The sequence below is a fragment of the Ochotona princeps genome, chromosome 29 (genome assembly GCF_030435755.1).
Source record: "Ochotona princeps isolate mOchPri1 chromosome 29, mOchPri1.hap1, whole genome shotgun sequence".
In the NCBI taxonomy this organism is placed as follows: Eukaryota; Metazoa; Chordata; class Mammalia; order Lagomorpha; family Ochotonidae; genus Ochotona; species Ochotona princeps.
In genome coordinates this window covers 9330812-9347701 of record NC_080860.1, presented here as the reverse complement: position 1 = coordinate 9347701, position 16890 = coordinate 9330812, and the positions used below count along the sequence as shown (strand labels likewise).

General features: G+C 41.1%; 1 protein-coding gene across 4 annotated transcripts in view; it reads left to right on the top strand.

The window, feature by feature from the left end:
• Positions 1 to 16890, top strand: part of TAOK3 (TAO kinase 3) — a 150644-nt gene that overhangs the window by 109112 nt on the left and 24642 nt on the right. For all 4 annotated transcript variants that reach the window (XM_058656776.1, XM_058656777.1, XM_058656778.1 and 1 more), the window contains 3 exons: positions 1244 to 1378; positions 13399 to 13635; positions 15951 to 16079. In XM_058656776.1, coding sequence (XP_058512759.1) covers positions 1244 to 1378; positions 13399 to 13635; positions 15951 to 16079 — 501 coding nt within the window. The remainder of the gene's footprint in view (positions 1 to 1243; positions 1379 to 13398; positions 13636 to 15950; positions 16080 to 16890) is intronic.

The following is a 16890-nucleotide window of genomic DNA, read 5'->3' as shown; positions in this document are numbered from 1 at the left end:
GTGTTTTGATTTTTCTAAAGTTTTTAGACAATAATAAAATGAAATATTTTCTAAACTGTCTTAATTTTTGTTTTCTGGTAGAGAAAGCAATTTAAAACATCTTAAATAGTAACAGACAAAATGCAAAACTGACTTCTCATCAGTGGTTTCTCCTAAGACCCAAGAAAAATAGGGGTGAATTTTCCACTTCCCCCTCCTGGGCATGTACTATTTTTAAATCCCCCATCATTGTACATGTTTTTTGAGCTACAAATTATTATTGGATCTTTTTTTTTTTTTTTCTGAAGGTTTAGAGCTACTCCCTGACTGACCACTTCATCTTTTGCAGAGGGGAGCATTGTCCTTTGAAAGCATTGTCCCCTTTAAAAGTCATTTCAGTTGCGCTGAAGACACATCCATTATTATCCTTCCAGGGACTGCTAGTTTTCACTGGTCATTAGAATAAGATTAATCATCTTCGCCCATCAAGAAACGAAGGCTTGATTAAATCAGGCAAGGACATTAAATTCCAGCTTTACTCGCTCTGGTGACCATACCGATGCTGAGTTGAGGAAGAATTTGTGAAACTAGCATTTGGTGAAAATTGTACGCCTGTCTCTTTAAATCTAAAAAAAAAAAATCCTTTCAGAAGCTGTAGAGAGAAGGTGCTAGAACTGTGTACGATCATGACTGGAAAGCAGGATCCCTCAGTGACTGCCGAATCTTCCCAGCACAAGACAGAGAGGCAGTTCAGCACAAACCTCCACTGATTCTAAGCAGAACGATGATGCCACCGAACAGATCTCAAATAAAATTAAACTGAGAAAGCAGATCCTTCAAGGGAATGAGCCGGAGGCTCGCTTTTATGTTAAAAGCCACCAGCATCCTCCCTGCCAGCCATGGACATGACATTTTTAAAGGAATTATTTGGTTACCGCGCTTTAAGCAAACTGTGCTAAGGAGTCTGTACATGGCATTGTTTTTTCTATTCTTTTTTTCTTTTGCCTATATGTGATTCTGGAGGTAAAGAAAAAGCCTGCCAGGGATTCAGAAGGCATCCCACTAGCGATCAGCTGACATTCCTAACTGAAGTCTGCAATGTGTTGCTTATTCATTTTGTACCGTGGGAGCTGCGGGGACTAGCAGAGAGCTAAACTATGCATTTCAAACAGCAGTGCTTGTGCAGAAAGAGGGGTGAGCGAGAGGCAGCCGGCGAGGAAAGAGCACAGCTGGACTTTCTCCTTGTTTTTATCCATTTCTGCAGGATCATGTATTCATAAGGGATGAGGCGGGCCACGGCGATCCCAGGCCTGAGCCGCGGCCTACCCAGTCAGTTCAGAGCCAGGCCCTCCACTACCGGAACAGAGAGCGCTTTGCCACGATCAAATCAGCATCTTTGGTAAGCAAACACCCCTCTACCCACCTTCCCTGCCTTCCCTCCTCCCCATCTGGCAGCCTCTCGGCCTCCCTGAACCTCCCTCTCTCTCTCGGCTTCATAGATGGGAGGGAAAGGAGTCAAGAATGTTTTTCTCTCTGCTAATAATTTTATTCATTTTAGAAAAAAAAATGTGTTGGCATAGCAACCTGATCTCAGATATTTTAGCATTGTCTATGGCATGAAGGGAAAAAAAAAACCTTTGTGTGTGTATGTGTGTGTTCTGTGTGTTTGTATATGCTGCATGTGCAACATAGGAGGCCTTTAATAAAAATGTAACTTGTTAGTCTACCCCCATTTTTTTAAAGCTATTCATCTTTTGGTTGAAATAAATAATGCTAATTTTTTTTTTAAGATATTGAGGTAGATGTCTGCAGGGCAATGTGTTCCGTTTTGTATAAATGCATGCATGTCTGTAATGTGTACACACACATCCAAAGATAAAGCACACATTTTAAAAATATGTGGTTGCTGCCTCATGTATATAATGGTAGAAAATAAGATGCCTGCTTCCTAGGGATGGATGGCTGGTTCGTTCTGGTTCATTCATTTATTTATTGCAACAATGGTAGTGGCTGCACTTCCCCGTTTAACCCCTGAAGAATTTCCTGGCACCAATAAAGCAAGCTGGGCTTTGTAAGAGAGGCTCAGGGTTGACTGTGGAAGCAATGAGACTGTAGGATTCTTCAGCATTTTTACTATTGCAAATGTGATTGCTGGATGCCCTTGTAGTAGCAAAAGGGGTGTGTGCTGGAAGAGTTAGTTTCCATGCCTCCTCCCCTTGGCCCCCCACGCGTGCGCGTGCGCACTCACACACACACACACACACACACACACACACTCACATCACTCTAAACTCCCTTTAATCTTGTGCTTCCAAATCTGACTTCTCCATCACAAAATGATTGAAATATTAGTTGTTTTGTCCAAATTGATGTTAGAGGTCACATGGGCAGTCAGAGTTATAGTGTACACTGCTTCGCTATTACATTTAGAACCTATGATGACATCATCCGAGGCCGACCCAGAAATGATCATTTTCTTGTCCTATTTTTTAAACCTGATTTCTACTTTTATTTCTCAAGTGCTTTAAAGGCTTCAGTTATGTTTGGAATTTATAATGAAATGTCATCTTTAAATACCCAAATATAAGGAAAATGAAAATGAAAGCTTCTTTTATATTGCAATACCTGGTGCTGTCTAAAAACAAGGCATTTAATTTAGATGGCTTATAAATAATCCCACTTTTAAGTTCCTTTATGGAGAAGTTTCTTAGAATCCTTTTAATGGGCCATTTTTTTTTTCCATTTCAAAGGAACGCTGTGCTGTGTAATGGAGATCTTAAAATGTCCACTCTGTATTTCCTAATGATTGTTAGGCTCCTAAAAATATGCCTGTGAGTCTAAATGAAGCATTAAATAATCACCTGTATGCCATGGTGTCCGACAAAAGAAGATATAGGGTATTTGAGAGAACTATTAGTCATACTTGCCACAGAATCTTGTGAGACTTGCACCTTTATCCAGACCTGTTCCTGTTGAAAGGAGATGAGAAATGAGGAAGCCCCACAGAGCCTCACAGCAGCATAAGCAGAATTTTTGCAGGGGAAGCAGACATTCTACCGTGTGGGTTTCCCCTCCCTGGGACTGGTTCTCTTCTTTTCTCACTTGCCACACCCTCATTCCCACATCACATATTCATGACCTCTCCCATCTCCCAGTACGATATTACTACAGCCATGCCAGAGTAAGCTCATACTCGTGTCTCCGGAGTCACCCAGGCCACTCTGCGTGTGCATCAGCCATCACAGTCATCCTCTCTGCGTGCAATAAAAACCACTTCCCCACGGGGTTCCCTTAGGGCTGTGGGCAAGTCCTCAGGAGCCCTTGTGAACCCCACAGGCTTCACAGTGCCCAGCCATAGAACTGCTACGATCAAGCGCTTGGATGGAGTGTTGAGTTGCTAAAAGGCCCTGGCCCCTGTAATAAGCCTAAAAAAAAAAAAAAAAAGGGGGAACTGACTGGTAGGCCATTGCTTTCACCATGATAGAAGTTGTTTTTGGAGGCACACCCTCTCCAAAGCAAATGCTTTGGGAGTCATGGTGGAACTGATAGAAGTTTATCAGAGAAATCAGTAGTATTTGTGTCTAGGGGTTTATAAAAAAAAAAAAAAAATAGAAAGCAAAAGCGGTATGACATTGGATAGTCCCATGCCCCATTTTGGACAAGCTAACCACTGGTGTGGAAATTTTAACATATGTTGTCAAATATTAGAATTCTACTAGCTATGATATTATTTTAAAGGCTAGGTCCAGTTGGAGTGTATGAATCAGGACACTGAGATGTCACTGAAGGGTGTTTAATCTTTAAAAATATAGCATGAATCCCTTTGTTTTTTCATGGATCCAAGATGAGATCCAAGGAACTGGAATAGCCTAAATGACATAAAACTAAGGATGAAATCATGGGAAATTGAAGGTCCAGTGCACTAACAATCCGGTCATTGTTGAAATATCACTTCTCGCGGTTGGTAGTAAGACTATTCTTGGTTGCTGGATTTTGGTTTTAGTCTTCCTTTATGGTCTTTTTTTTTTAATTCAGTTATTCAAAAGACAGATTGATACATATAGGGAGAGGGAGAGAGATCTTTCATTCATTGGATCACTCCTAAAATGGCTGTGATAGCTGGACTGATTGAGAGCAAAGCCAGAAACCTGGAGCCTCTATCCTTGCCTCCCATGTGGATAGCAGGGACCCAAGAACTTAAGCCATTTTCTGCTGCTTTCCCAGGTACATAAGTAAGGAGTTGGCTCAGAAACTGAGCAGCTGGGACTTGAACCAGCAATTCAGTACAGGGATGCCAGGGTGGCAAGCGGCAGCTCAACTCAACACCAGACTCTAGTCTTCCTAGTAGAAAAAGTAGCAGAGAGATCCAAAAGTGATGCTCGAAAGTAGGAAAAAAAATTATGTATGAAGTTTTAAATTGGTAGATAAATAATAATGATTGTGTCATTTTAATGGACTTGCACAGTAATGTTCCTAAAATATGCTTTATGAGTTGACCTTCATCCTAAACCTTAAAGAGGCCTATCTCCATGGGATTTTCCCTGTTACTTTCCATGTTATACCCTCAAATGAAGTTATTGATAAGTGTATGAAGCCCATAAGCTCTGGACTTTTACTGCTGGACTTTGACTGCTAGACTTTGGTTTTTTTCTTTTGGTGCCTTAAAACTGTAATTTCTCTGTTCTTACGTACTGCTGCAAAAATGCATTTTTAACAAAGGAAAGCAAAGGACAGCAGTCTTGAGAGATTTTTTTTCTGAATCTTTTTTCTTCCTTCTGTAAAAAAATTTATACTGGACTAATTTTTGATCTGGGAAAATAGTTACCTACATACTCTTCCAAATTGCTCATCTCACTTCTTGGGCTATTGAGATAGCTTTTTTCGTTTGTAATTGCTGGTGAACAGAGAACCTACGATTTTCATTTCATTAAAGACCCACAAGAGCGTCCTTAGCTGTCACTATACCAAATGTCATTTCTCTGTAAAGTTTTGCAATGTCCTGAACTGCCAGCCGTTTCCATGCTGGGTATGACTAGAAGGAGCACAGAGCTGTGTTACTGAGCACAGCGGCCTGGCTACCCAGGTGAACATGTAACAGAACACAGAGAGAAAACAGAGGCAGGGCTGGCACTGTTAACACTGGGTAAAGCCAACTCCCAAATTCAAGTTCAAGTTCCAGCCACTCCACTTCTGATCCAGCTCCCTGCTAATGCTCTGGGAAAGCAGGAAACGTGTTCTAAGTCCTTGATTCGCTGCATCCATGTGGGAAATCCAGAGGAAGCCCCAGGCTCCTGGCTTCAGCCTGACCCAGCCCTGGACATGGCAGCCATTTGGGGAATGAGTCAGTGGAAGGGAGAAATCCTTCTCTTTCTCTCTGTCTCTCCTCTTTCTGTGTAACTCTGCCTTTCAACTAAATGAATAACTCTTTTTTTAAAAAGTTTTTTTTTTAAGATTTTTTGTTGGAAAGGCAGATACACAGAGAGAAAGATCTTCTGTCTGCTGGTTCACTCCTCAAGTGGCTGCAACTGCCAGAACTGAGCTGATCTGAAACCAGCAGCCAGGAGCTTCTTCCAGGTCTCCCATGCAGGTGCAGGGACCCAAGGCCTTGGGCCATCCTCTGCTCCTTTCCCTAGCCGCAAGCAGAGAGCTGGATGGGAATTGGAGCAGCCAGGAAATGAACCAGCAGCCATATAGGATCCTGGCAGATGCAAGGCAAGGATTTAGCCACTAGTCTATCATGACAGGCCAAAATTATTATTCTTGTTTGAACAGCACATTTATATAGAGAAGGAGAGATGGGGAAAGATCTTCTGTCCATAGTTCACTTTGCAAATGGTTACAGTGGTCAGCGCTAAATTGATCAGAAGCCAGGAGCCAGGAGCCTCTTTTAGGTGTCCCAAGTGAGTACTGGGTCCCAAAGCTTTGGGCCATCTTCTGCTGCATTCTCAAGTCACAAACAGTGAGCTGAATGGAAGGTGGAGCAGCTGCGACATGAACCAGCTCCTATATGATATGCCAGCATTTGAAGGGAGAGGGTTAGCCTTTTGAGCCATGGCGCTGACTCCAGTAAATGATTCTAAAACAAAAAGAAAGAAAAAAAGAAAAGAGAAGAAGAAAGAAAAGTGCAGATAAAGTCTTAATTTGGACACCCCAGGAAGATTTGTCAGAGAAAATGATTATTGTCCTATCTATTCAAATATAGATTCTCTGACTTGACCTTTCCAGATTCAGTTGAAAAACTTGTAAAAAAAAAAAAAAAAAAAAAAAAAGAGAGAGAGAGAGAGTCTTCATTTGGAGTTGTAAAATGCAACCTGATAAGTCACTTCCTTGTGCAGCTGGATAGCTGAATGTGTTTCCTCCATGTGCATAAACGTGCCGGCACAGCAGAAGGAAGCACTGCAGCTCGCCCCCTCGTGAGCCCAGCGGTTCTGTTGCTGAATGCCTGGCCATGTGTTCTCTTCCTGATAGAGTGCAGGAGGATGCTTACCAAAATCCAGTGTGTGTCCTTGCTTGCTCTTAGCTTCTTAACTCAGTGAGATCAGCGCCGATGGCATTCTTCTCTTGTACTGTCCAGTGGACATGCTCAACCCACATGGTCAAAGTCCCTCTCCACATGTTGAATGGCTGAACAAACAAATAACAACTCTTCCAGCTCTGTTATCCCCTGGGGATTCATATTTGTAACCAGATGTTTCACAGTTCTGACAATTCCTGCTATAAGACAGAAGTGTCCATTATCAATCATTATTTTTAGTTAAACCTTAACACGTTTTCCCCCCTTTCAGGTGTTCTGAAAAGTGACCTGTGAAACTTCTAATGTCAAATTGTGACTCACTGTATTCTTTTAAGAACTTGCTATAAATTTCATTTGCTGTAATGCTGAAAGTGACCACTTTGTATCATATGTACAGCGTTTTGATTCTTATGAATAATTTTGATTTGGTTTTAAAGAGGGTAAGATTATCAGCCAGTGTGCTGCTATTAACTATTCACTACGTCACTAATTAGTCTTGTACTGTTTTATAGATTGTAGCCATACTCAACACTTTGCATGAGGTGATTTGTTTTAGGGTCAAATTTTACTGGAATTAAGTAGGGTGGCATTAAATAGCCATAGAAGCTTCCAGAAGAAAATTTTAGTGTTGCTTTCTAATGGTTCCTTATCTTTTATCTGTTATTTTTACCTATTCCAATTATGTAAATAATATTTGCAGTTCAGAATGTATGCATACTTTATGCTATAATGCATAACCTACATACAGACATAGTTTTATTGTTAAAGTTGCCCTTTGTGTTGAATGCGCATATTCTGATATATGTCCCCATCACCCAAAATGCTAGAGATAGGAAGGAGATGTCTTTCTTGGAGCCTGGTGGGAAAAGGAAGTAAACCAGGTGTGTATTTAGCATCTTCCCCATGTCAGGCACCTGGCTAGGCACTTTCACGTCTATACTACAAGCCTTCAGCCCCTAAGGAAGATAGGACAGATCCAGTATCCCTTTTCAAAATGCTTGGATTGGAGAATCTTTGTATTGGAGAATCTATACTGGTCGAGCATCCTTAATCCAGAATCTGAAATTTTTGAACATGAATTTTAGGTTTGGGGTTCAGGGACAGTCAACCTGCAGGAGTTGCTCTTCACATCTGACGGATCTGCATGATTGCCCGAGGGAAAGGAATGTAGTCAGGATCAGTTATGTGCTGGCAGCTACACTGAGGTTCTCCACACTGCCCCCTAGGCCTGCTGCACACTGCCAGTAATCACAGGTTTTATGTGGTTTGTCTTTTTGCTTTATTTTGTTTTTAAGATTTATTTATTTTTATTTTTTGAAAGGTAAACTTACAGATAGAGAGGAGTGACACACAGACGTCCTCCCTCTACTGGTTCACTCCCTAAATGGCCACGATAGCCGGAGCAGGGCTGGGCCATAGCCAGGTGCCTGGAGCTTCTTCTGGATCTCCCTCATGGATACAGGTGCCCAACAATTCAGGCCATCATCAGAGAGCTGGCAGAACACAATTCAGGGACTATCATTGTACAAACTGCAATTACTGCGTCTCCATAATTTTCTTTTTATGATTTTATTAATTTACTCACTTACTTGAAAAGCAAAGAAGCTCCCATCCACCAGTTCACTCCCACAGTGGCTGGGAGTGAGCCAGACAAAAGCCAGGAGCCAGGAACTCCAAGCAGATCTCTCTCCTGGTGGCAGGGATCTGAGCGCTCAAGACATCACCTGCTCCTTCGCCAAGTGTGGGTTAGCAAGTTTCTGGCATAGAAACAGCTCCAGGATTCAAACACAGGCACTCTGATATAGGACCCCATGTCTTCTCTACACCAAATGTCAACCTCCACCCATTTTTGGACTTAATTTGATTTGTGAGAACTCCCTCCAGCTTTTAATTTTTGATGTCTGTTCTCTCCATGGCTTCAGACAAAAATTAATCACTCTTCTTCTGTCCTGATGATATGAATTTCCTCAAAAGCCACAGAACCTTGATTCAAATCCCAGATCTTATGAAAATTCAAGAGGTAGGCTTGGTGTGATAGCCTGGTGGCTAAATCCTCACCTTTTATGCGCTGGGATCAAATTTGGGTGCCAGTTCTTGTCCTGGCTGCTCCGCTTCCCTTCTAGCTCCCTGATTGTGGCCTAGGAAGGCAGTGAAGGATGACTCAAAGCCTTGGGACCCTGCGCCCGCATGGGAGACTAGGAAGTGGCTCCTGGCTCCTGGCTTTGGACCGGCACAGCTCTGGCTGTTATGGCCGCTTGGAGAGTGAACCAGCAGACAGATCTTCCTCTTTGTCTCCTTGTATCTGTAAATCTGACTTTCCACTGAAAATCATAAATTAATTTTTCTCTAAAGAAATAAATTGTATTCAGAAGTATTTTGTAAATCATAAACATGCTAAAATTCTTTTAACCGACTGCTGCATTCTTAAGGCACAGAGTATAAGCTAAAAACTGGGGCACTGGGAGTGGACACTTGGCCTGGCAGTTGGGGACCCATATTGTACGTCAGAGATCCTGTGTTCAGTTCCCAGTTCCAGCTCTTGCCACCCATATAGGAGACCTAGATTGCTTTCCTGGTTTCTGATGTCAGCGCCAGCCTTTATTGAAAAACAGAGGAGTAAGCCAGAAAATGGATCTCTCTCTCACACACACACCCCTCTCAAATAAATAAATAAGCTTTTTATTCACCCTTCTCAAATTAATAAATAAGCTTTTTAAAAATTTTTATTTATATCAGGCCCTAGTGGTAGTCTAGTAGCCAAAGTCCTCACCTTGTACACGCTGGGATGCCATATGAGCACCAGTTCTAATCCCAGTGGCCCCACCTCCCATACAGCTCCCCACTTACAGGGTGAGAAAACAGTTGAGAACAGCCCAGGACACTGGGATCCTGCACCTGCATAGGAGACCCGGAAGAAGCTCCTGGTTTCTGGTTTCAGATCAGCTCATCTCCAGCTGTTGCAGTCATCCATATGGGATCCTGGTGCATGGAAGGCAAGGATTTAGCCATCAGGTCATTATACTGGGTCCATACAGAATTTTTACAAAAATTATGTAAAACATTTATTTGAAAGGCAAACTGGTAGAGGGAGTCCAAGATCTTCTATCTTCTGGTTCAGTTCTCAAATGACTGCAGTGGTTGGGCTTGGGACAGGCAGAAGTCTTGAGCTAGGAATTCCATATGGGTCTCCCATATGGGTAGCAGGAGTCCAATTTCTTGGGCCATCTCCTGATGCTTTCCCAGGTGCATTAGCTGGGAGTTGTATCACAAGCTGGATAACCAAAATTTGAACCAGTACTCCGACATGAAACCAGGAGTGGAGGGTGACAGCTTAACCCGCTGCGTCACAGTGCTGGCCACATTTTTTTTTCTTAATGTGTCCTTTCCATGAATATTTTGAAGATATGTTCATGTATTGTGTTCTTTTTAAAGTGTTTCTTTGTATGCTTACTGGATTAATGAGTGTTTTAAGGTCAAGCATCTTAAAATCATCAGTTTTCTCTAGAAATGTTTAAATCAAATGAACCATGTATTAGATGAATCAGTTATGACTTTATCTGACAGAACAGTACAAGAATACTTTTAATAGAGTTATTGGTCTATTTGGTTCTGATCGACATTCTTGTATTTTTTTTTAAGATGTATTTATTTTTTTTATTGGAAAGGCAGGTTTACAGAAGAGGAGAGACAGAGGGAAGTTCTTCCACTTTTTTTTAATTTAAATTGTATTTTTAGAAAATGTTTAAAATTTTACTTCTTTTTTATTATTATTATCATTTTATGATACAAATAAAAGACCCTGGGATTTCCCTTACTCCCTTCCCAAGTCTTCTCTCCCCTTCTCTCCCCTTGTTCCCCTATATTATTACTATACTATAGTTCTTCATAAGCAGTCATATGTCCATCACCATTTGGCTATATTTTTATTTAATAAATTCACCTATCTAGCTTATGCATAGAGTTATACAGCTTAGTATCTCTGTGTGTACCCAAAGAGATTTAGAAAGTTTGTGACAAGTGAAAAGTAATATTAGAAGTGAAAAAAAGTGATTATCAAGTTAAGGGAAACATTCAGATCAAAATGTCCGCTGAAATAGTGAGTTGAATTTTGCAATTTGTCTTTGCCACATGTTTTATACCAAGTATGGCCTGCTAGGCAGTAACACCACTTTTTACAAAAACTCAGCCACCAATTAAGTTAAAAAATAGTCTTGACCCAACTCATTTCTGTGTTCTTTAGGCTTCTTAGTTTAGGGAAATGTTTGTCTCAAGAATATTTTATTGGACACAAGCCAATGCTTATGGCAAATTTTAAATGTATCATAATAGCTTTGGAACTTGGGAATTTGATTAAAGAAGAAATACTAAAATGACACCCCAAAAATTAGCTATCTGAATAAAACGTACCTCAAGTTCCTGATCCTGGAACAGAGACTTTACTGCCATGTTCATGTTCACAAAAAAAGCAAGTTTATTCAGAAAGGACTGACTGGTGTTCTTCTTTATAACTGACATTTTTTTTTCACTACAATTGAACTTCAGGAGAGCATAAAGATGAAATGAAATTTACACACATATCAATTCACTTCATTCTTTCATCTTATCAAGAAATAAATTCATTTAAAAATATTATTGTGATAACAAAATAAATCATTCATTTTCTTTATAGACTACTAGGTGCCTTTTTGGTAGTGTTATCTTTTTTTTTGGTCTACTCTTATCCCTTATACTTTTTAAAGTATTATCCTTCAGAAAAGAAAAATGAATATGAAACCTAGCGTTAGTTTCAGCTGGCAAGGTTCCAAAGTTCAGCTAATGTTTAATGGTTTACTTTGATAATACTATCTAGTTACAGAATAGCACTGTCTCCATAGTAAGGGCTCTCAGGCTTGTACAACAGGGCACCTTCTAAAATGAACAGTGAAACAAACCATTCTTTTTATAAAAACGCACTTTGACCTATAAACTGAAATAGTACACACAGTTAATAATGATGTGAAAATTTCCAGTGAAACTTGTTTAGGGGTTCAGCTGGGGAGAAGAGAGTTATAGTCAACGGAAATCACTGAGACACTTGGTAAAGAACAAAACTAAAGTTATAAAGAGAGAAACAGAAAGAATCAGAGAACCTTAACAGGAAAATACAGGGGTATGATAAGTTGAAGTGAGGACTGGGAAATCAAAAAAGATTTAATGAGATGAAGGTCCTCAAATGTACATTTGACTCCTTAGTTTGTTGAATATTTAACTTGAGAATGAGTTTAGGAAAAGTTACTGATAAAAGAAATCATCCAAAAATCATAATGCTTTCTTTTCCAGCAGAGCAAGCAACTGTACTGTCATTTGCTAATATCTGTTTTGAAGGAAACAGATGATATACAAAAAGATTTTCCTCTCGCTCAACTCATATCATTGTTTTTAAAGCTGTACACATTAAATTTGTTGACTTTAAATGAAAAAAATTTTAAATTATTTTAAAAGGATAGGAAATTAAAGAGATTTTTAAAAATTAAAATTTAAAAAGAATAGAAAATAGGGGCAGGAATTTGATGTGCCTGCCTGGTTTGAATCCGGACTACGCAAGTGTTTGTGCTCATGCTAGAGACCAGAAAGACTGCTGGCTTCAGCCTGTGCCAGGTTCATCTGCCGCTGGCATAATGGGAGTGAGCCAAATGATGAGTGATCTCTCTCTCACCCTCCCTCCTTCTCTCCCTCCCCACCTTCCGCGCTCTCTCTCTCTCTCTCTCTCATTCTTTCTCTCTCTCTTTTTCTCTCTGCTCTCTCTCGCTCTGACTCTGCCTTTCAAATGAATGAATGAATAAGAGAATAGGAAATAAATCCCGTTCAGACTATTTTTGAAAGAATAGTGTTCCTGAGACTGTTCAAGACGTGGTCCTCAAAAATGCAGAGAGAGACAGACAGCACATTCCACAGTACCGTAGTCCTCAACTGGAAACAAATTTTTCTGCACCTCAGATACTTGTCAGTATCTAGGCACAATTTTTTTGGTCACGACTTGGGAGATGCCTCTTGCCTTCAGTAGGTACAGGCTAATGGGTACATTATGTTAAATGTCTGGCGGTATACAGGACAGTCCTTCAGGACAAAGAATGTATCCATTTCATTGTCAGCAGCATGAAGGGTGAGAAATCCTGATCTGGTGGTAATAGTGTGGGCCTAGGTCTCAACTCCATTCTTTATTGATATTGTGAGCATATATAAATTTGATAGAATATCAAAAATGTGCAAGTGGGGGCTGGCCTCGGGGGTGCAACAGGTTAAGCCATAGTTTGCAGTGCTGGTAGCCCATAAACTGGAGTGTGATCTTAGTCCTTGCTGCTCTGATTCCCAGCCAACTCCCAGGTAATGCATTTGCTAAAACAGTCCATTATAAGCCAAGGTCTTGCATTCCTACCACGCACATGGGAGGCCTGGGTGGATTTCCTGGTTCCTGGCTTTGTCCAGGCCAAGCCTCAACTGTTGTGACCATCTGGGGAATGAGTTGATGAGTAGGATCTTTCTTTCTCTCAGACTCTCTCTCTTCCTTCCCCTTGCTCTCTCACTCTTCATCATTCTGTCTTTTGAATAAATAAATTCATAAATCTTTTAAAAATATGAAGCAGAGTTTGTTTGGATACATTACTTTCTTCAAGTGTCAATGTCCTCATCTATGAAATGAATGTAGTAACACCTACCTCTTAAATGAGGAAAGTGAGTGAGGTGGTTTTGAAAATGAGAGAAGCTTGTGAAGATACTTGGTACTGTGTTAACTCCAGGTGAGCATTTAGTACTGAGGAGATGAACTGACATTGACACATACCATTTTCCCAGACAATTCTTCCTTGCCTCAGAGTTTGTCTCTCCTGAACCTGGTGACCTGAGTCCTGTTCCCCAACCCCATTCAGGTTACACGGCAGATCCATGAGCATGAGCAGGAGAACGAGCTGCGGGAACAGATGTCAGGTTATAAGCGGATGCGGCGCCAGCACCAGAAGCAGCTGATCGCCCTGGAGAACAAGCTGAAGGCTGAGATGGACGAGCACCGCCTCAAGCTGCAGAAAGAGGTGGAGACACATGCCAACAACTCATCCATCGAGCTGGAGAAGCTGGCCAAGAAGCAAGTGGCTATCATAGAAAAGGAGGTCTGTACACACACATGCCCTTCTGACTGGGCAGTACCAAATGATAGGAGAGGCAGAAGTGGAGTGGCTGCAGGTAATAAAGGGGCATTATTGCTGGGGGCTAAGGGAGCAGAGCTCCCAAGTCCTATATGGCTACTTACAATCATCATTCAGCAATAGCAATGGACATTTGGGACTAGCAGCTAAGATGCTCACATATCAGAGTACCTGACCTTCAGCTCCTGAGCCTAGTTCCCTGCTAATGTGCACCTTGAGAGACAGCAGTAAGGGCTCCAGTAGTTGGGTTGTTGCTGTCCATTTTGGAGACCTGAATTGAGTGTTGGGCTTCAGCCCCAGCCCTCCTCAGCTGTGGTGGACATGGAAGAGTAAACCAGCAGATGGTTCTGTCTGTCTCTCTGCTTATCAAATAAATAAATAAATTTAAAGAAATCTTGCAGTACCTTAAAAATAAATTGTATTTAAAGCTAACCTAGAGTAGCTCTGTATGACATTCTTGTCCATTCATATATGGTGGAGCATCATTCCCTTGGCAGTAGTCTGGGTACAAGTAAAGGAGAAGTAGAATGCTGATGTAGAGACTTGCTCACCCAGTTACATGCAGGGCTAAAATAGAGGCATCTTCCTTGCCATCCCACACGCGTAAGATGCACACAGTGTGGAAAGCTGTGGACAGCGTGCAGTCCCTGAGGATGAAGTTAGTAGGGACAGGCTTCCAGGGTCTCCCCATGTGAAAGGAGACATCCAACTAAGAAGCATTCCCACACGGCCATCATCTCATGCAGTACAAAACCTCTGTCAAACAGGAATACTACTGATGAAACAAACCCATCAGTTTCTTTCTCAGGAATTTGGCATGATGAATTTATGCAGAGAATTGTTCCTAGTGGATGATTTGTTGATAATGGAAGCCAAACATACATAAGCTTATGAAGACCAACTTGCCATCTCATAAGTCCTTTGTCTTACGTGCATGCCTCATCTTAGGTTCCCTGAAACAGATTTTGTCACCTGCCAGAGCCAACATTTATTGGATTGCTATGTGTTTGGGTTGTGTTTGATGAAACACTTTAGACTCCCCACAATTATATGGCATCTGATTGTTGTGGATTGTGTATAATATCTAGGAAAACAAAATGTCAATAGCTTCCCTATTAAATTTAAGGTGATTCCACTAGGAAAACTGTTAGAGTTTCATTCTTGAAATAATAATAGCCAGTATGATTGTCAATTTTATAATATAGTATAAACCTATGGCTACCAAAAATATGATGAAAAAATCCTTTTGTGTTCAATGAGACATGTTTATGAGTCATCTTTATAATTTTCCCATAATTGGGAATGTATTTTCAGTGCTAAAAACTTTTTGTATGAAGCACAGTTTTACTGCCTTGAGAGTCCACTTACCTACCCATACCCCATTTCCAAACCCTGGCTACCACGGAAAACTGTATCCTTAGTTTTACTTTTGCAAGAATGTCGTGTGGTTGGAATCATCCAGCTCAGGACATTGGCTTCTTCCACAGATACAGACAGTGAAGTCTCCTCCATGTCTTCTGTGAATTATTCGCTCATTTCTTTTCAGAGCTGAAGAGTCAGTATCTCCTTATCTGGGCCCTAGGTTATGTATCCATTTCCCTGCTGAAGGACATCTTGGGTGCTTTCAAGAACTGGCAGTTATCAATAACACTGCTATGAGCATCCATCTGCAGGTTTTATATGTTTTTGAGCATTTATGCAATTGTGTTTCAGTTGCAAAAGGATAACCTAATTCTAACTGTGGTCACCTCTGGAGAAGAAAGTGGAGTCTGCAGCCAATGCTTTGGCAGCGTAACCAGTTAAACTGCCACCTGCAGTACCAGTATCCCATATGGGTGCCACTTCAAATGCCAGCTGCTTCACTTCTGATCCGTCTCCCTGCTGATAACTTAGGAAAGCAGTGGAGGATGGCCTAAAACTGCTTGGTCCCTCGCAATCGTATGGGAGACCTGGAAGATACACCTGGCTTCTGGTTTTGTACCGACCCAGCCATGGCCCTTGTGGCTATTTCAGGAGGAAACCAGTGGATCAAAGACCACTCTCTCAATCTGTAATCTCTGCCTTTCAAATAAATGAAATAAAAAGTTTTTAAAGAAAGTAGAAAAAAAAATTTGTATGAGATATGAGTATCAAAATAAGTTTCTGTACATTGTTTTTCACTAATTATTTTTAAAATAGTATTCAACACTTACTAGTTTTAATGTATTGGAGAATATATTCAGCTGAATGCTGCATACAAAAAGGGAAATTCATCCAGCTCATATGTGTTATTTTACCAGGCAAAGGTAGCTGCAGCAGATGAAAAGAAATTCCAGCAACAGATCTTGGCCCAGCAGAAGAAAGATTTGACAACTTTCTTAGAAAGTCAGAAGAAGCAGTATAAGATTTGTAAGGAAAAAATAAAAGAGGTAAGTATACCAGTGTTTGTGGTCACCAGGTTGCCAGAGAAAGTTGAAATCAACTCATCTTGTGTTGGTATCAATATTCTATTCAGAGTCCTCAAACGTTACATCATTATCACTGGAAATGCTTATATTGATTTGCTCAACCATCCTTACATTTTTGTGATTCACGTGGTATGGGGTAGAGTTTAAAAATGTGACTTTCTAACACGTTCCCAGATGCTGCGAGTGCAGAGATCACGTTTCCAGGTCCATTGGCCCAATTCTAACACTCCTGCTACTTCCAGGTTATCTTCCTCACTTCAGCCAGAGTGATATTTGCAAACCATAAATCCAGTCACGTAACCCCAATGGTTGCAACATCTTTAGGGGATAGACATTTTGCATGGTGATGAAGCCACTACTTGGGATTCCTATACCTATATCGTAGCACAAGTGTGAGTTGTTCGTTTTGCTTCCTATTCCAGCTTTCTGTTATTGTTCACACTGGGAGGCAGCAGATGATGACTCCAATGCTTGGGTCCCTGATACCCTTGTGGAGGACCCAAATTGAGTTCCAGTCTCCTTGCTTTGACCTGGCTCAGTCCTAGCAATTGTGAGCATTTGGGGAATGAACCCTGAAGATGGAAAGCTCCCTCTGTCTCTCCCTCCCTGCCTTTCAAACAAGTAGAAATAAATAGTCTTAAAATCTATTGACTTCCCATTGCTGTCAGAACAGATCACAATCCTACAAGTCCCTGTGTGGCCTGCTACCAGCCTACCCCTACTGTGTCATCTCTCACCAATGCTTCCTTACCACCACTCCCTCTCCATTGCT